Source organism: Pithys albifrons, chromosome 4, assembly GCF_047495875.1.
Source record: "Pithys albifrons albifrons isolate INPA30051 chromosome 4, PitAlb_v1, whole genome shotgun sequence".
Classification (NCBI taxonomy): domain Eukaryota; kingdom Metazoa; phylum Chordata; class Aves; order Passeriformes; family Thamnophilidae; genus Pithys; species Pithys albifrons.
The window spans coordinates 62,054,991-62,074,301 of record NC_092461.1 but is presented as its reverse complement, the minus strand read 5'-3'; the positions used below and the strand labels follow the sequence as shown (position 1 = coordinate 62,074,301).

Genomic DNA, 19,311 nt, shown 5'->3' with positions numbered 1-19,311 from the left:
TGTACTTCTACATACTCAGAATAACATCTTATCTACTGAACCAGAAAAGAGAAATAAACATTTGCCCCGGCTGAAGCTTATTACAGTAAGTATGAAGGAACTTAAATAATTACATTCTGCAGCAAAATACTCTTGCTTCTGGGAAATTGTTTACGAAAATTTGCTCCAGAGCCCATGAAAACAAATGGAGCCAGGGCTTACCTTTACAGAATTTCTTCTGCTACTCTGGGAAGTCTCTAGTGTTCTGTACTTAGAGCCTACTAAAAAGACTGCTATCCAGTCCCACAGTTTTGAGAAATTATGAAAAAAAGCAATTATGTTTCTTTCTAACAGAGGCTGCATCAGTGTTAGTAGAGTCATACAACGCTGTCTGTCCTGGATCATAGCAAACATTTGAAAAGCACTTTTAGGATGCTTTAGCATGAAGTGTTTCATAAGATCAGGTATTAATCTCTGTATTTGCTACAGTCAAAGCATGTTAGAATTAAATATAGACTACAATACCTTTATTTTTCTAGAATTACAGCTTTAAATGTATCACAACATGATAAAAATAGCTCACCTATTTTAGTTGCACTGTAAATATTCTCTATGGGAAATACAACCCCTAGTCCATACAACAAGACTTTTGCCAGAGCTGGAATTAGCTGAGTAGTTGTAACGAGAATGTTCACACAGTTTGTCCTATGGAAGAGAAAATGCAAACATCCTTTTTTAACAAAGAAAAACAGAAAATACCAAACCAAAACAAAAGAAAGAAAACTTTAACCCTCCCATCAGAACCCATCACTTTTATTACTGCTACTTAAAAAGAATGGGGTTTTTTTACCACCTTACAGGAGAGCAAGGTAGATAGAATAGCACGATCAGACCAGAACAAGGAATGAGAAGAAGGTTCTCAGGTTCAGAATTTTGCCCACCAGACCAGGCAATCTCTTCTAGATCATCAGCAAACACCCTAGTGTTTCCGTGGTGCTCTTCATACTCACCTTGAATGAATGAGGGTGAGTGCTTTCAGTGCAAGTGTTAACCAAGAATCTGTCAAAGCTTCAATTTCTGCTCTTAGTTGTAACCAAGCCTCTCTTTTTGCTGGACCAAGAAGACCTGTGGAGTAAATTAGGGCATGTCTGCACTGATATTAAGTAATGCTCTGTCATTTTTCTTTCATTAGTTAAGAGACAATTTTCTGCAAACCAAACAGCTCACTAAACACTACTATGTTAAAAAGGGAACAGAAACCACTTCTTCCAATTTCCTACTTGTAATTCATATTTGTTAGATACTCCAGAGTCACTTGCCTCCAACATTATTTTTGTAGGTATTATATATTTCTTTTACTCGTCTGTAGCGGAAAGCAAGTTTTCGCATCCAGTCCACTCCTCCACGCACGCCTGTTGCGAGGCACAGATTTGCGCTGGTGGCAGCTGCAGGGAAGCCATCTGTGCCGAAGTTATAGGTGCTAATCAGAGGGAAAGAAACCGCCTGATTAATAAAAGGCAACAGGCTACACCCAACCACCAGCTACTCACTTTGCTGGGTTGCAAAGAAGACAACTAAAAGAGAGCAGGCTACTGGTAAGCGTTCCAGTATCCCATCATTTTCCCAAGAAGGAATTTGCAAAGCAATTTTTTGTCTTAATGAGTTCTCTTGTACCTTAAATCTTGACCGTTGTCATCTGAAGACACGTCGTCAATGTGAACCTGGTCGCATTCCTAAGGTGACAGAAAGACATTATAATTTTCTTGCTCTTGCAAATCTTAAAAACACAGCTATAAAAACTATGAACAATCTACTTGCCAGCAATATTTTTAATTGTGGAAATCAGTAGATGGCAGTCTTGTTAAAACAACTATTTTACCTATTTCTTGTGCTCATTTCTTAGAATAAATGCACACCATCATTAGCTACTACTGTTAAATGGCTTTCCAAAAACATGTTTTTGTGTTTAGAAAGGAAAGTGGTTAAAAACAATTAGCATATGTGTTCCATAAATGTTCTTGTAGCCTTTCAGGTACCTTAAAACATCATGCTGCTCAAAGCTGATTCAGTCAGTGCATAAGTGTAACTGAAACCAGACATTTTGGTAAATGTAACATATTAGAAAAATTAAACCTGATGCTAACCGCCAATGAAATTATGACCTCTGATTGCTGTTGAGCCACACACCAACACAGCCTGAGGCCAATGTTTCAGAGGAGCGCAGATGAAAAATCTGTTCCTAGTTTGCCATTTATTTGAGAGTTGTGAGTTTCCTTCTCTCTCTTTGGTCTTAGTGCATGAAAGCAGCATGCCAAGATGAAGAAAATCTGAACAGAAATAGCCAAATCAAATCCTCTTTTTTCAGCAACTTGTATGCAAACTAACATGCACTTTCAAAATTACCTTTGTCCAACACTAAATTAAAAATCGTAATGTGTACTATGTATCCACACACACCCCCTATTAGAACATTACTATTAACATTTTAACTTTTGGCAGAAAAACAAACAAACCTCTGACACTCTAGATTAATATCAATTCAATGCCTGTAACAATAATGGGTTTCAATTATTTTAATAATTTCCTCTTCTTTCTCTTAATGTGCAGTCCTGTAACAAACATGATGTATTTTAAAGATGAAAATACTGCAATCCTTTATTTTTGTGTTGCTTTTCACTGAACAAATTTTGCTCTCTCCATGGATTTGTGAGGAAGGGAGGGAAGATAGAAGTGGAAAGAAACTCAAACCAGCTGTTCCCTAACAGAATTAAAATCATGACCCTCAACCCTTTTTCTAAAACATCTATTTTCCAGCCAACCCTCTCCCAGCAAGCAGCAAACTCCAAGGAGGAAAAGACTTTGACCCTGTAACCTTCTCCTCCTCTCCTGAGGTCAACAACCTCAGATAAGAAAAAAGCTGAAAAAGCCTATTTGGCCTCACATGGTGTCTGTGGATTCTAGATTTTAAAAACACAGGTTTACAAGTAATACTTCAGAAACTTGAAATGTTTTGAAGGACAAGGTGTGGGTTTTGCACTTGTGCAACATGTTCTTATTGCAGTGCATACTATTTTCTATCTTATGCACAGGTAGCTTGTGCCAGAGAGAGAGGTAGGAGTGGCAACCAGCACAAGAGACAATACTACATTTGCGTGTATTTTACCACCATACAGTGACTTTACTCCTCAGCCAGACAAAATGTTTCAGCAGATGCAGCTGAAACTGCAAGTGTGAACATAGGTTACCAGGCTTTGAAAATCAACTTGACTAAAAAAAGAGCCAGAAGCTTCTACAAGAGGTTATCAAATCCACAGAAATTATTATTATTTTTCTGTTTAAAATTGAAAGCAAATGTCCATCCAAATGCATACAAAGTTAACAATTCAAATATGAAATGAGTGTAAGCTAAAGAAAGGATACCCTCCTGAATTCATTAGTTTCCCATTTTAATTACTCTTCCACTGCTCAGTGACTTCTCCTTTCCCAGCTTGAAAACTGTGAATGACAACTGGAGCAAGTTGCTGGAGAAGAGGACTCAAAATAGAAATCTGGGGAAAAAACAATTTTTCGTAGTAATGACAAAACTAAACAAAGGGGTAGAAGCTCATCTTCTCACAGGAGCAGATGAAAGAACTCAACAAACTTCCAAATTCAACTTTCTCAGGCAAAAGACAGAGGCAGGAAGACTGAAATGACTACATCTTAGATCTCACAGATAGAGAGAACTTGGGGACTTGGAAGTTTAATTTACAGTGCAAGGACTTGGGACCAGGACAAACACTGGGATACGAGAGACATTCTCCCCTTCTGTCTAAACATCTGCTTGGTAGGTAGAAAGTGAGAACTGAAGTGATACACTAGAAATAGAAATCATGGTATAAAAAAAAAAAGGGGGATATTTTGCAGCGAAAAACATAGAAAGAAATCAGAGATTAAAAACTGTTGGGGTAAAGGTTTCTATAAACAGTGTCAAGAAAGCAAGTAAAGTGAAGAAAAGGTCATGAATACCAACAATTTCAGATTAAGTACTGAATATAATGGAGAGAGATAGTGTTCTCTTCTGTCAGGCATAAGAAAAGAAAAAAGATTAAGTCAGGAGGGGAATGAAGCAAAATTAAAGAACAAGAGATACATGTTATAATCTGAAAAGGATTAAAGAGCAATGTGATTGACACTACATTACAACTAAAGGAAGGTCACAAACAGTGCATGACTATTTTGTTCTTCTTGAGTGGCAGAGCACAGCTCTGAGGGTAAATGTGAGCTTTCAGTGCCAGGTATTTTTTCATGCTGTCTTGCTGACTCGGACTTTGGGCTAATGAGTGATGAATGCATTTTTCAACCCCTCAACATAGTAGGGAAAAACACTCAATTAGAAATCGCTCTTTTACCAGGAAAGTTATTTAGGAATAACTCTTCAAAGAAGCCAATTACCTGCCCATCATTAATTGATTTGGTCCATCCTTCTGGCAGAAGACCTTGTGTTTGTTTTCACCTACTGGCTTTGTGTGGAGCATTCCGTTTGTGAGCAAAGACCACCTGAGACACTTCTCAGACCTCTGATAAGTTATAAGCAAGCACGCACACAACCAACAATTTAAAATATGCACCATGATCAGGGATATGGTAAAACACTGACCAACAAATAAACTATGTACTTCCAACCAGTATATTTTTGCAAAGGTACATATACAAAGTCTCATAAAATCTTTAAGTACTTCTTAGAAAAGTTTCTGTGATGGGAGCTGACTTACAGCTAAACAGCCATTCAGAAAAAAAAAAAAAAGGGTTGTTTGCAGGCTTACTGTTTCAAACTTTTACAAATGTATTTGACATGTTTGTGAAATTTTCGTAGGAAATACAGGACTAGTATTCTCCCCTTCTCTGGCAAAGGCATATCTGAAATTAATACTAAAAGTCCCTGTAGAAACACTGCTATTTATGCAGATGTATTTTATTATCACAGAATCTGTTTTGCAGTCAATTCCAAAGCAGAAAATTAAAATTGTGGGATTCTCTTTTAAAATAGGCTGACTTGGCAAGTAAGAAGCAAAATATCTTGTGGCTTACATATAAATATTATGCAGCTATCTGTGTTTAGCTCCTAAAGGTGTTGACCTTGCAACTTCAGTGTATCCAGTTTGAAATCTTCAGGAGGAATTGCAAGTGATGACATGTTTATACCAAAGATTTGAATACAGTTCTGCACTTTAAGATCAACCCCTGGAAAGCAAAATGCACTTGGTATAGTTTAGGGATAATACTTTCCGGGAAAAAGGAGTGTGTCAGCGTGTCTAACTTAGCAAATCTACCTATAGCAGCTGAAGAAGTCTGTGCTGTCCTTTGCTGCTCTCTCTCTCACAGCTGGCTTGCATGCCACACATCCACGTGTTTATGTCCCTCTGCCCGTTCTGTGCCACAACTAGTAGCTTAGCTTGAATCTCCTGCAGCTCAATTTAACCAACAGATGTTGCATGGAGTAACTGAGACTTGTTTCCACATTCGCTTCCACCAGCTCTGCTTTGGGGCTTGAAGCAGCAGCAGCAATGTGCTTGCAGGAACAACCTAAAGCTGCTGTAATCATTGCTAAGTGAATGTCTCCAGTGAAATGCAGTAAGCCAAGGAAAAACAACAATCAAAAATGAATGACTTACACATGGAAAGCTTGTGTCTTCTCCCGGCTCCATTCCCAAAACATTTGTTAACTTCTTCCTCCTACTCTCTTCTGTTTTTGTATGAAGAGCCAAAACCTCCCAGATATGCTCCACAGTCATCATTCACAGCTCTTAAAATGCCTGGACCTATGCAGTCCTCTGGAATAATTTCTTTAAACTAACTCAGAATCTTTATAAGATTCATATGCAAAGCATTAAGTTATGGCAGAAATGTTCTGCAAATATTTACATTACCTTGCTCCTTCACTACCACCCATCAAGTTGTTTACTTCTGCCATAATTATATGAAATATGCCTCACTACTCAATTTACTGTAGGAAAATTAATAATAATAATAATAAAGATATTAAGGTTGTTACAAGAGTTCCTCTTATCTGTGCCAATACTACATGCCAAGTGAAGTGGCATGGCAATTCTCTACATTTCTGTGCTAGGAAATTAACAAAAATAAAACTAATATTTCTGCTGTCTTGGAATAAACACTGAGTATAAGATAACTCTGAACAAGTTTGCACATTAAAAAAGGAATAATGTGAATTATGCTATGAACATAACCTCAGAGGATGCTGAAATATTTCAGTCTCAAATCTGCTGATTATAGCTAAAATACATTTCCACATTTGGTTAATCTTCTTAATTCACTGTGAGAAAACTAACACCACATTGTCAACTAATTGTTTCAATACCTTAGTCTGCGAAGTCAAAATGAGAGACGGAAAAAACCCCAACCAACAACCACCCTTCAGAATGAACTATTTTCCTTTTGCCTTTACATCAGCGTGCCCATTGAGACAGCCTGGAAGCTGGCCAACTCACAGGAAATGATTGCTGGGATTCTCTGTTCCACTCATATCTGTCATTACACAATTATATCCACTGCTTCATTTTCCCTACTGAACAGTAGAGAAATTTGGTCATGTACATGTGAGAACAGATCTGGCAAAACAAGTTAAAGCTGAAATCCTTTATAAATGTAATGTATCTTAAAAAAAAAGAAATTAAAAAATGAATCCTCAAGTGTACACTGCTGTGTTCTTAATGCAGCTTTTTATGACAGCAGTACTTCTGTTTATGTCTTTCACAGGAACAAGATATATACCCTTTAAGTTATATATACCCTTTCAGATTATTATCTGTTCCACAAATACTCATCATTCCTATAAGCCATCACAATGTTCTTCTTTGTGAAACACAGACTTATAGATCATCAGAAAATGTTTTCTCCAGGGAACCATTACATATTTCAAAGCTAGTTTGTGAATAATTATTTAAAGCAAGCCCTCAAAGTTGTTGATTTTTACACCTTTTTACTCATAGTTGTGACTATCTTCCAGCAAAATAAAAAGCAGATTGCTTCAACCAGCCTCTATTCTAATTTTACGAAAAAAACCCCTGTGAAGATGCTAACACTATTTACCAGCAGTCATTAAACTTGACAAGTAAATATCTGTTTTTTACTTGAACAGAAGGATAACAAAAACTCTAGTATGTGTCCAGGCTATAAAATTGACATTTCACAGAACAGCACATCTATAGCCTCTGTGACTCAATGTGTACATACATATATATATATATATATATATATATATATATATATATATATATTTGTATGACCTGTGCCTACTGCTCCTTCACTGTACTTGCTAACAATAAAAACCCCTCTGCACTTCTTTCAAGCTGAAGCAACAAAGGCTGAAGTGCTGAACTTCCTAACCCATCATCACAGAGTGCCTGCTAACATACAGTGCAAATCCATGTGAAAAAGCGGAGACTACGGTTCGCAGGTTCTCAACACTGGCACTCAAGTGGCAGGACCTGTCATCTCTGTCTAGCCTGCACTTTGTGACCCTAACATTTTCTCTTCTTTCCCACCACAATTATTCGGTGCTGAAGAAAAAGGTGCAGATTACCTGTGGGTCAGGCACAGGATACTAAGAACAAAGAGTTCTTGAAATCCACTTCATTCTGTCTGACAATTTGTGGATGAACAGTCAAGGAATTAAATCAGGCTGTGAAGGCTTTCAAAATGCTCCCATTTTAAACTTAAGACCATAAAGAGAAGTTAATAGTGTAAAAAAACCCCAACAATCAAACAACAACACCCCCTCCAAAAAAAAAAAACCCATCAAACCAAAAAAAGAAACTCCATCTTTTGCTGTTAAAATAGCATATCAAAACAGAACAAAACAAAAATTCATTATCTATATAAATTATTATCTAATAAACACAGAGGACTAAGAAGTGAAATTATTTAAAAAATTCTTTTTCACAGCCAATGATGGGACTGCTCTCCTGTGCTGAATATGTAACCTTTTTTATAACACACAATGATGCCATTCTTTTCTAGTAGTAAAAGTGATTAAAATCTTATTTTGCTTGCTCACATCAACAAATGCACTTGGATTAAACATGATATTCCTAAAGTAAACAGTGTTTGTTCCAAAATAAATACAGATCTTATTCTGCAACTTATGTTTATTGAAGTAGCTATGCTAAAACCAAGGTTTACATTTACATTTCAACTGCACCTTGTAACTGGAAAAGTCAAAATTAAAATAAAACATGACCTAGAGAAATATCTATATAGCAACTGCAAAGTGGCAGTTACATTCCCACAGCAAAAGAAAACTCTGTTTTGCTAGTTTTAATTCATAAGTGTCATGACACAGATATTTCAAGAACTGATATTGTCTCTGTATATATTACTCAATACACTGAAATCTTTCTAATGAGAAGGAAGACCAAAAAGTAAAGTCATTCTTCTAGCAGAGGGACAGCAGAGCTCAGGACAATCACAATAAGTGCAGTTCTCCAAACCCCAGAGCTTTCTCACTTGCTTTAGGGTGTAAATCTGTTGTTCAGGTTCCAGTTCAGAGATACTCCCTGTTGTTCTGAATACACTCATTACATTCCAGTTGTTCAGGCAAGATAAAAAGTAAAACTATTCTATTTCTGTAATTTATCATCTTACTCAGAGAAATGTTTTAGGGTGCCTCTCTAACAATAAGTTCTTATTACAACTCTGACAAAATAATTTGTTATTCTATTTTTGTGTAATCTGCAGAGAAAGAGAAAGGAAGAGAGGGGTGTCAGAGAAAGAATTTTACTAATAGATAGAAAAGGCTGTGTCACTGCTGGAAAGAACAATGTTAAGTTCAATGTGTCAAAATCACTGTATTTTAGAAGTTCAGCACTTCACATTGTAAATACTTTCTTTATGACATGATTCCTGTTATCTGCAAAAATATACTTTCGTAAAGAGAAAAAAATTCTGTGATTAGGGAAAGCCAGAAAAAATGTGAAGGTGTTTTAAGAAGTAAAAAAGAGCTATGAACCTCATCAAAATGTAATGAACTATTCCCAAATGTATTAACTTAAAAGTATAGCTCTAGAACATATACACTTTGTTGAAATTATTCACTAAAGATTGCTAAAATATATTTAAATTTTAAACAATTTAAAAATTAAATATATGAAAAGAATGATTTTTCCATAAAAGACCTAAAATGTCTCATTTCTCAGGAAATGAGAGGTTCGCACAGAAACTTTCACAAGAAGACCTAATCTCTCAGTCCCACATGACTGATTCATTTAAACTTGCAGGGCTGTGATGCTTTGGTGATCTCCTAAATATATGTGTTTAAAAGAAAGCTACAATGCTTTGGTTGAGCAACTTCCCCATCTTTGCGTTTGCTTGCTAATGGGACAAGGACCAGGCTCAAAATTCTCTCTGCTAACCTTGCCAATACAGACAGCAAAAACATTTGCTTTTACGGGCAGTCTGAAGACTATTACATAGTTAGTATCTTGGACTTTTTCTTTCCCTTTCTTTCCTACCCCTAATGTTGTGGCACAGATGTTGACCCCTATGCTGCTGCTCAGTGGCAGATGTAGGGAGCAAGCTAAGGCACTGCTGCCTTGCCCAGCTGGAGCACAGGACAGCTATGTTTTGTCAGAACTCAAGAAGTGCCAGATAAAGAGGAAAAAGGTTTTTTGTGCCACCTTATAGCCTGTCATGTCTTAACCTCAGATGGCAACTCAGGGAGAAGCAATAGGAAGGTAAATAAAGTGATAAGCTTGGTAGGCTCCTGTGTATTTCAGCTCAGCTGTACACGTGCAAAGAACACTCCACCTGATTCTCCGGAGAAAGGAAGTCATACAGGCTCTATTTTCAATGGCACCTAGTACGAAGGTACTTATCCATTGTCATGTGAAAGAAGTTAAGGGGTTAATAAGTTGCATAAACCTCTAGGAATGTTCTTTTTAAGTTAGCAAAGAAGGTATTTGTTATTCTTTGTAGCTCCAACACTCCCAAACTACAGCACCACATTCCACAACAGCTGGGCATCATGAATTTCGGATGGGTTAAAGCTTTTAGCTGCATTTTGCACACACCAGCAGAGCCACAGATCTGCCTGTGAACGAAGACTTTGTTTTGCAATCCGGTTCATTTACCTACAGCTACATGTGTGATGTAATTTAGTCCCACATTTATGAAGGGGAACTTCATGAACTTTCTGCAAGTCATCCATGGCTGTGGTATCACATAGATGAAAAACTTCTTCCAGTCATTCCCTCACATACATATTAGGGAAAATTCTGTGCCATGATTTGTATTTCCTTTCTTCTCTATCCTTCCTTCTTTCACTGAAACTGAGCTGTTCCTGGATTGCTACTGTGGAAAATTAAATGCAAATAGATGGGCTTTGTGTCTCAGCCTGAATGTTCAAGGGCAACTGCTGTGATGTCTGCTAGAAGGCAGTCCACAATTGTTGATGGATTCATCAGAAGGGGAACTTGCCTACTCTTCATAGCACTTAGAGTACCTTAAAAATTAGGTTCATATCTCTAAAAATAAATCTAGTGCTGTTAAAAATAGCCCTACTGATACTTTTGGAATAATCACATTTGGCTTTCCCAGAACTCCCAAATGCTGAAGGAGAACTACCAGAAACTGAATCACAGGCATCTCATAAAGCATCCCTAGCCACTATCTGGTCAGGAGGTCCCATTACATACATCATAAACATTAGAAAGAGGTGAACTCTCTTTCAACCAAATGAGAAAAGTAATTTTTGAATAGCTATTCCTCTTTAGGGGCCTGATGACTCATTCTGGGTGACCAAAGAATTTTTCAGCTGCCATTCTTATGGTATTTGGGGGTGGGAGAGAAATAATGCAGTCAGCTCTGCCTGAAGCTTTCCTCTTCCTGAAACCATCCCTCATATCTCACCAGAAATAAGGCTTATTCAGCCGCCTTTCCTGTAATTGCTTATTTTTTTGAGTCTCATGTCACAGAAATCCATTTTCAGTATGTTTTACAGTCCTTTCTATGTTTGGTGGGTGCTGGTTTTTGTTTGGGTTTTTTGTTTGTTTGTTTGATTGTTTGTTTTGTTTGTTTTAAGAAATAACTACAGGTGTTTCTTATTCACCATCTAGCTAACCAATGTGGATGTGAAGGGCCAAAGAGTTGCTAAGACTTTCCAGGATCCATCCTGCAATCACAGCCAAATCAGACCAACTCTGCCAAAATCACACACATGCCTCAAGGGCAACAGTTATTTCTCACAGTAGCAGAACCAGACCTAGTGATCCGAACATGAACTTCTGTCCATTGTTCATTGTGAAATGAAAGTTATCTGGCAAAACCCATCACTTTATGAAAAACTGGACTGCTAGATTATCTATCTTTGTATTACCAGCAATAAATATCCACATGGTCATCATGAATCAACACTGAACAATCAACAAGAGGTGGTTCTACTTTCAGGTGCATCTTTAACTATCACACTCTTTTGAAAACTCTTTTCAAACAAAAAGTTTTTCTTTCATAGATTACTTTAAAAATACTTCTATTTAAGAAATTTCTTGGAATATTAAATAATGCATATTCTATTTTTCCGTTTTGAGAGAATGTGAAATGCAATTTTCTAAGAAATTTATTTTCTTTGGCATCATCATAGTCAATATTTACTTTATTATCCCTTATTTATTATTTATCTTTTTATTTTAAAAGTGGTTAGCCTCCACCGATCAACAACACTGTTGCTACATACTGTTTGTTGGTTTTTTCCCTTGGTTTTCTGACATTGACACATCTAGGCTGATTTTCTATCTTGCTGGTTCATCATTGATGATACCAGCACAACAAAGGAGATTCATGCCATAATGAAAAACCCCAAGGTTTTGCAATGCTGTGAGACAAGTTTGCAAATTAAATGTTTTAAACAGAACTGGGGTAATTGTCCATGAGGAAAACAAAGAGCAGGAAGCACTCAAAGCTGCTGTGTTTACTTCTTGAACAGCTGCTACCTATTTCTTTAAAAAAAAACCCAACCAAACAATCCAAATAGTAACAAACCCCTTCATACTCCAGGAATTTAACTTATGAATGATCAAACAACTAAAACCCATAAAGCTGCTACATGTCTGGAAGAGAATCATTAAATTCTGTGTAACTTTAATCCTAATTTTGAATTGAAAATAATACCAGCCCCAGTGGTGGTGCTGCAGGCTTCATCAATGGTTTAAGCTTTTTAGTGTTCTGAAAGCTTATCACAAATCAAATGTAAGTGCATTAACTGTTAATATTAAGTTCATTAATATTTTAATGCATTCTCCATCACACTTTTCTTCTAATAATATTATTTTTAAAAATATACAGATGGAAAAAGTAGACAAGTGATACTAAGAAATAATAGAATTCATAAACATTATAAACACAACAAATAATTATAAAACAATATTCAATTTCAATCAAGTGATATTTTTGAGCTTTCTCCTGAACTACTTCTACCAAACATGGGCTGTGGTATAAATTTGCAGTAAGTTTACTGATTTCTGAAGCATTATTTTACATCCCTGCAACTGAAAGCCTAGAAGTCTCACTTGCTTTATGAAAAAGAAAAATGAGTTATTAAACAATACACACAATCACAGGCAAATTGTTTTGGAAAGGCATTACTTAGAGGAGCAAGACTCTGATTTACTGTTGTTCTGATTTCTTCTTTTTCAATGAGTTACCCCATCATTTTGTAAACATAATTTGTCACCAACACCAGCCAGAGCGCTCTGTAACTACTTTTTGCCTTTCTTTCAGATCTGTTATCCCTGCTGAGAGAATCTACTAAAGAAGAATTTTTCATACTGACACCAACTGTAGTCTTGCTGTGAATAACCACATTCCCATAAAAATCATTCCATTTATTGCAAAGTTGTTGGCAGACCATAGGAATAATAGTCAACTCAGGAAACCTTTTATCCTGAAATCACACAGCTTAACCCTTTGCACGACCACATGTAGTTCATACATAAAAGCTACATTACCACACTGCTGTTTAATTTCTTAGTAAATGCATTTTTGTCATTGGCAGGTTTTTAAATTTTTTTTTTGCAGTACTTTAAGTAAAATTTAAATAATTATTTTTAAAAAGAGTGTATTGGAATCAGTCAAGCAGTATTCAGGGTTTCTTATTAATATACAATGATGCATTTAAAATTACAGACTTTTCCCAAATACATAAAATATTACATTAAATAGATTTTTGAGTGTGGTTTTGATTATAAACTAAAAATTTACAGTCATATAAAATGTTATTGTTATTTCTACCTTCCTATGGCAAAGGAAGATTTATGAATTTACAGTGTAATGGAACAATTAAAATAACCCCTGTGTGTTTTATGACTTTTTTTTATGGAAGATACTTCTGCTAGTCATTATATTAGCTGTGTTAAACACCAAATTAGTGGAGATTAGTTTCAGGAAAGAGACTTTCGTTCTTTTAGTCAGTCCTCTTGACAGTTTGAGAGTCAGAGGTTGCTTGTATTCAAATTTCAAAAAAAAAGTCAGTGTGTGTTTCTGCTGTCTATTTTGTTCTGTTCATAAACCCTTCTTTGTGGGTAATCATGGCTTGACTTTGGCTAAATTCATTTGAACGAGGCCATAACAGGAGTTTCGGCCTTGGAAACACACACGTTAGAAAAATATACACATTTTGTTCCAATAAATGAATTTCAATACTTGACTTGTATTTTTAAACTTTTCAGTCAGAGAAAATTCCTAACAAGACCTTACTCAAATTATAATTGCTGCTACAACTCTCTCTCATCTTTGCCTACTGATGCTAAGGAAGGCATTATTCCCTTGTTTATCCATATTTTACATTTGCAATGTGAGTTTTACAAACATGAAGAAGAAAAATCTGAGATCTTTCAACTGATTGAAGTGATTATTTCTAGAGTTCAGAAAGCATTGTTTGGTTAAACAATGCCAATCTTTCTTGTGATGGTATTTCATCTGAGCTCAGTACTCAGTCAGCAGCCTGTACTCGGCTGTCAGTGAGTACTAGAACTATCATCCCCTGACTACATCATACTACAAGTAACCTTCCGATAGTGCCCAGACTGCCTTGTCTGACTGGACAAGGATCTTGGAAAAAACCAAAAAAATAAAACCAATGCTCCATTCCTTCAATACCTCATTGTTTCTTTTGTTAAACTTTTTATTTACATTTTTTAAAGCCCTCATTAAAGACTCAAGCTTCAACAGCGCACTTTAGGATACTTTTAGTCTACTTCAGAGTCTCACAGCTTCTTGGCTGTATCTAAAGAAAAATTTTACAAATGCAATTAACAGCAGTCAAATTTTACTTTAAAACACAGAAAAATAAAATTGATACTACAATAAGTAAAGGGAGTAATCCTCTCCCCCTTTCTTTGCAGTTTCATTAGACCATTGAACTGGATGAAATTCAGATAGAGGCCTTATTGTAACCACACTGAAACAGTAGAAATCTCCCGAGACCGTGAAACTCAAACATTTTGGGAACCAACTTCAAGCACTCCTTTCGTGCTTTTACAAGAAAATGAATGAAAGACATTTCTTAATTTTCCTCCTTGCAGCAACATTTTAATATAATTCCTACCACCACCACCCCCAAAAAAGCCAACACAAACAGATCTGTTTAAAATTCATGTATACGCATATTTTCTTAACATTTAAACTTCACAGCACTCACACATAATCACACCAGCACAAACTGCATGAAGGCTTTCAAGATATCAGACATCTTGTAAATAACATTGTAAATTCATGCAAAAATTAAACCTAGGATGAAGAGGTTGATAAAATTACCTATCATGCCTATTGCTAAGATGCTTATGCTGTGCTTTCAAATCTTTGTACTTGTGTATTGCCTAATGTGCTCTCATCCTCCAAAATATCATGTAAGGATGAAAGTCAGTTTCACTTAAGATTTCCTAAAATAATTTAGGTACAGAATTGTCAGAGACTAATTCACTCAAAAAACCAACCGGAATAACACAAATCTAAGATTTGTGGCTTAAGATGGTACCTACATGAATCAGAACTTCTTTAAAGGTGACTATTATGTAGTCCTCAGTTTATCTTCTGGGTTTTGCATTAGAAGACTCCAGTGAGAGAAAAATAGTTTGCCTCAAAGTAGTGGAATCAGCACAAAATAACTGCACTATGTGAATAGAGAGGGTGGGCTGGGAAAGGTATTTGAGTGTAAATTAATGTTGATCTTAGCTGGAATAACTTGCACTCTTTAGCACTTGCAGCTGCACCAGGGACTTGACTAGCTGTATGAGATTTTACACATCTGTCAGCTTCATCAGAGACCAAAACACAAAATCTACTGCTCAGGAATGTTATTTGAATTTGTGAAGCTTTTTAAAACTAATAATGGAATATTTAGGAAACTTATGAATGTGTCATGAACAAGTCATAACTAGAGGCTTGTAGTAGTAGATAGGCTTTTGTTCAGAGTATCAAATTTGCAATATTTAAATAAAATACAAAAAAAATTTGTGCACAAAAGTTCCATGAAATATTTAAAGCCAGACAGAAGCCTCTCTACACATGCAATACATTAATTAATAGTTACACTAACTGCTTTTACCATTAGTATCAACTATTTATTTATTTATTTGGCATTACTGTTCTATTATGTCAGATTTATGGGACAATTAAACTAATAAAATGAACTAATTCAAATCTGAAATGATAATTCTGGCACTAAAAGACCATCAGGACAAATCACATCATTACCCAGTTTTGGATCTAATATGCTGAACCATCAAGCAGTGTTTCACATCTCTGCTTAAGGAATGATCTGCACTGGTAGAAAAGCTCTGTGGCAGATGTCCAGAACTTTGCAACCTCTCAAAAATAAAAATTCATTAAGGGCAGGTGTTTATATGTGTCAGCAGTATAAGGTAGGTCAGTGTTTTGAAATCTGCTAATGGATTGACAGTAGAAACAAGAAGAGAGAGTGCAGTCTGTTAAATTTCTTACAGTCAGTTTTACATCTCCTAATTTCCATCAAGCCTTATTCAGGATTTTTTAGAACAACTACATTGTTTCATTACTGGCTTTTATGAGACTTTTCAAAGTGCTGTCTCATGTCCTTCATTACGTAGCAATCTTTATGTTACCATTCACAGCCTGCCTCTGGAGCACAACACCAAGGTTCCTGTTGCAATTAAAGCTGCCATACCTGGGGTGGATCTGTGATTCCTGTAACAGACCCTGCTATATACAGCTTTGATGCAGGTATTACAGTGGCTTCCAGGTACCTTACCACAGTTCATCAATACACCATCTCCTGAATTAGCTGATCTGATACTTCAAACTTTGCAGAACCTAGCTGTAACGGAGGTACAACTGTTACCGTGAAAAGAATGACAGCATTTGCTATTTTATTCTCTGGGAAGGGAAGAAGAACTTTAATTCTTTCACTGGAAGGAAGACCTTTGAATGTGTAATTTATGAGAACATGTAAACAAAACATGTTTTGTTATTTTGATAAAAAATTCTTTTAGGTTACCATCTTAGAGATGGGTCTAATACCACTAAAAGTTAGCTTGCTGTCTACCACAAACCTTTTATAACTAGCAGGTGTCCCCATGACACATGTGATGCCATCCAGAGGAGCCTTGAGAGGCTTGAGGAGTGGGCTAATGTGAACTTCATGAAATTCAATAAAGTGAAAGGTCCTGCAGTTGGTTTGGGACAAACACCCATAGCAGTACAGGCTGGGTGGCGAACTGATAGCAGCCATGTTGAGAAGGACATGGGGATATTGGTGGATATAAAAACCTGGATGTAAGCCAGCAATGTGCATTTACAGCCCAGAAAGCCAACAGCACACAGGGCTACATTTAAAGAGGCATGACCAGCAGGTTGAGGGAAGTGATTTTCCCCTTTCTCCTTCTACTCTGCTCTGATAAGACCCTACCCGGAGTACAGCTTCCAGCTCTGGGGGCCTCAGCACAGGAAAGACATGGATCTGTCGAAGTGGATCTGGAGGGCTGAAGATGACCAGAGGGCAGGAGCACTGCTCCTGTGAAAACAGCCTGAGAGAGCATGGAGCACAGAAGGCTCTGGGGTGACCCAATTGTGACTTTTCAATATATAAAGTGGACTTAGAAGAAAGATGGGGACAGACTTTTTACCAAGGTCTGTATCGATAGGACAAGGAGTAAGAGCTAATGGTTTTAAACTGAAACATAATAGATTTAGATTAAATACATGGAAGAAATTCTTTATTGTGAGGCTGGTGAGGCCCTTGCAAAGGTTGACCAGAGAAACTGTGGATATCTTGCCCTTGGAAGTGTTCAAGGCAGGTCAGATAGGGCTTTGAGCAACCTGGTCTAGTGAAAGATCCCACCCATGGAAGGGAGGACTGGACTAGATGATTGTTCAATGTTCCTTCCAACCCAAACCATGTTAGGATTTTATGAAATGTTCTTTACTATACTGGGCAATTTGCATGTCCATGTATTTCTTCATAAAGAATGCTTGTCTACTCTAGCTCATTTGTACTAAAACAAAATCTGGGCATCCCAAACAGAAGCCCTGGTGCCAGTTGACTACATGGACTTCATACTAGCTACTAGCTCACAAGCACAGACTTCTGAAACACTGCCATGATTAGTGATGACTGAAGCCCTTCTGCTTTAAATGTTGGGATGTTTTTTAATCAGTGGTTTTAAACATCAGTGTTTACTTAAAATTTATAAATAAGTCAAACTGGAACAAATACAACTTACAAAAATTATCCAAAATAAAAGCACAATAGAAAAGGAATTAACACATACAATGGAAAACTGCAAAGTTTTCTTGGATGACTATTTCCAATGTTTTGTACTTTTTAAAAAAACTTGTTTGAATACACACATTTTCTACTTGTGTTAGTAGAGAAACAATTTGTTCCTTAGGGCTAATATGTTAAAGAGACCAAGCTGAAGCATTGTTAGAAAGCCAACTACAACTGTACACAATAACAGCTGCTATAATCACCAGACTTGACTGTGGCTTTTCTCTCCTGAGCACTTTACGACAGAATTATCATCCTTTTATCTGTAGATACCATCCTTATCACTACTGTCACAAGGAGACTAAGGCACAGTGATCAGGAATTACATAGTATTGACCACCACAAACACTGACCTCATGTTATATCATGTACACAAATATCTATGTAAAATATGAACACTGGACAAGTGATCAGTACATAATACCAGCAAAGGCTCACCCTGTGAATATTCAGAGCTTGGAGCACAGCTTCAGACACAAAATTATCTCCATCTGACTTTTTCCATGCAGAAAAGTCGAGAAAGCTTTTCTCTCTGGTAATGGTGTTTTCACAATCTTCTCTACTTTCTTGGTCTGCCTGCAGCTCCCCTAACTCCCATCACTGAATGTGGACCTCCATAGAACTTAGTTAAATTTAAATCTAGGCAACATCACACTTGTCATGTCTGTTCAAAGCTACCTTCACAACATTTCCACAAGGTGTGGGAGAATAAATGATGGACTTCTATACTGCTAATAGTGGCCAACCTGCTCTCCCAGCTTGCTTTGGAGCTTGCTCAAAGCCTGCACTTAAGGTCTGGCTTGCATCCAAGCACTTCATTTGCTGGATTAGTTGACTCTAGGACCAGATGTGCTAAAATGCTTTTAGAGAGAGGAGCATTTTACCCTGCAGTGGTCATGGTTCTTTGAGATATGCAATAACCTACACACAGTAAGTCTGCTGAATGTAGTAATGAATTCAATAATGTGTATTATCATAATGCCCATGATCCCAAATCATGCTTCAGAATGCTACTGTGCTAAAAGTTACCAGCCTGAGTCTGTGGCATATTAAAGTACCCAGTAGTTTCCCTTTCTCCTTCAGATTAAAGAACCAGAACATATGGCTGCATTGCTTCAAAGGCATTCCTACAGGGCACTGCGTGGTACACTGGGGATATAGCTGTGTGCACGGTCACTGAAGAACCTGAGAGGAAAGTCACTTAGTCTCCTGCAGTGTTACTGATACCTACAAAGGAGAAAATTTTCAGGCTGATGAAAAGAGAATATATGTCCCTGTCATGCAAAAAGGTCTCCTTGAGGGCCAGAAGTGATTTATAGGGTACATTTGTTTCCAGCAGCAGGGAGGCAGCCTAGGTTCACCTGCAAGAATTGAAGGCAAAGGCCAAAGAGGGAGCAATGTTCAAGGAGTTCTGCTGCATGATCATGCTTTACAGATGCTGTGCTGGGTTTTAGTTGTTCCTTTTCCTAGCCCTGAGCTCTCACTACAATCTCCCAACTTGGAAATCCCTGTAGTGCCTGGTGTTAGTACAGTGT

At 36.9% G+C, this 19,311-nt stretch overlaps 1 protein-coding gene across 1 annotated transcript in view; it reads right to left on the bottom strand.

Moving 5' to 3' along the window:
- The window catches only part of EYA1 (EYA transcriptional coactivator and phosphatase 1), a 150,182-nt gene that overhangs the window by 8,921 nt on the left and 121,950 nt on the right, over positions 1-19,311 (bottom strand). Inside the window, exons 14-17 of the mRNA XM_071553085.1 lie at positions 1,654-1,712; positions 1,299-1,459; positions 990-1,104; positions 563-684 (exon numbers count right to left, since the gene is read on the bottom strand). Coding sequence (XP_071409186.1) covers positions 563-684; positions 990-1,104; positions 1,299-1,459; positions 1,654-1,712 — 457 coding nt within the window. The remainder of the gene's footprint in view (positions 1-562; positions 685-989; positions 1,105-1,298; positions 1,460-1,653; positions 1,713-19,311) is intronic.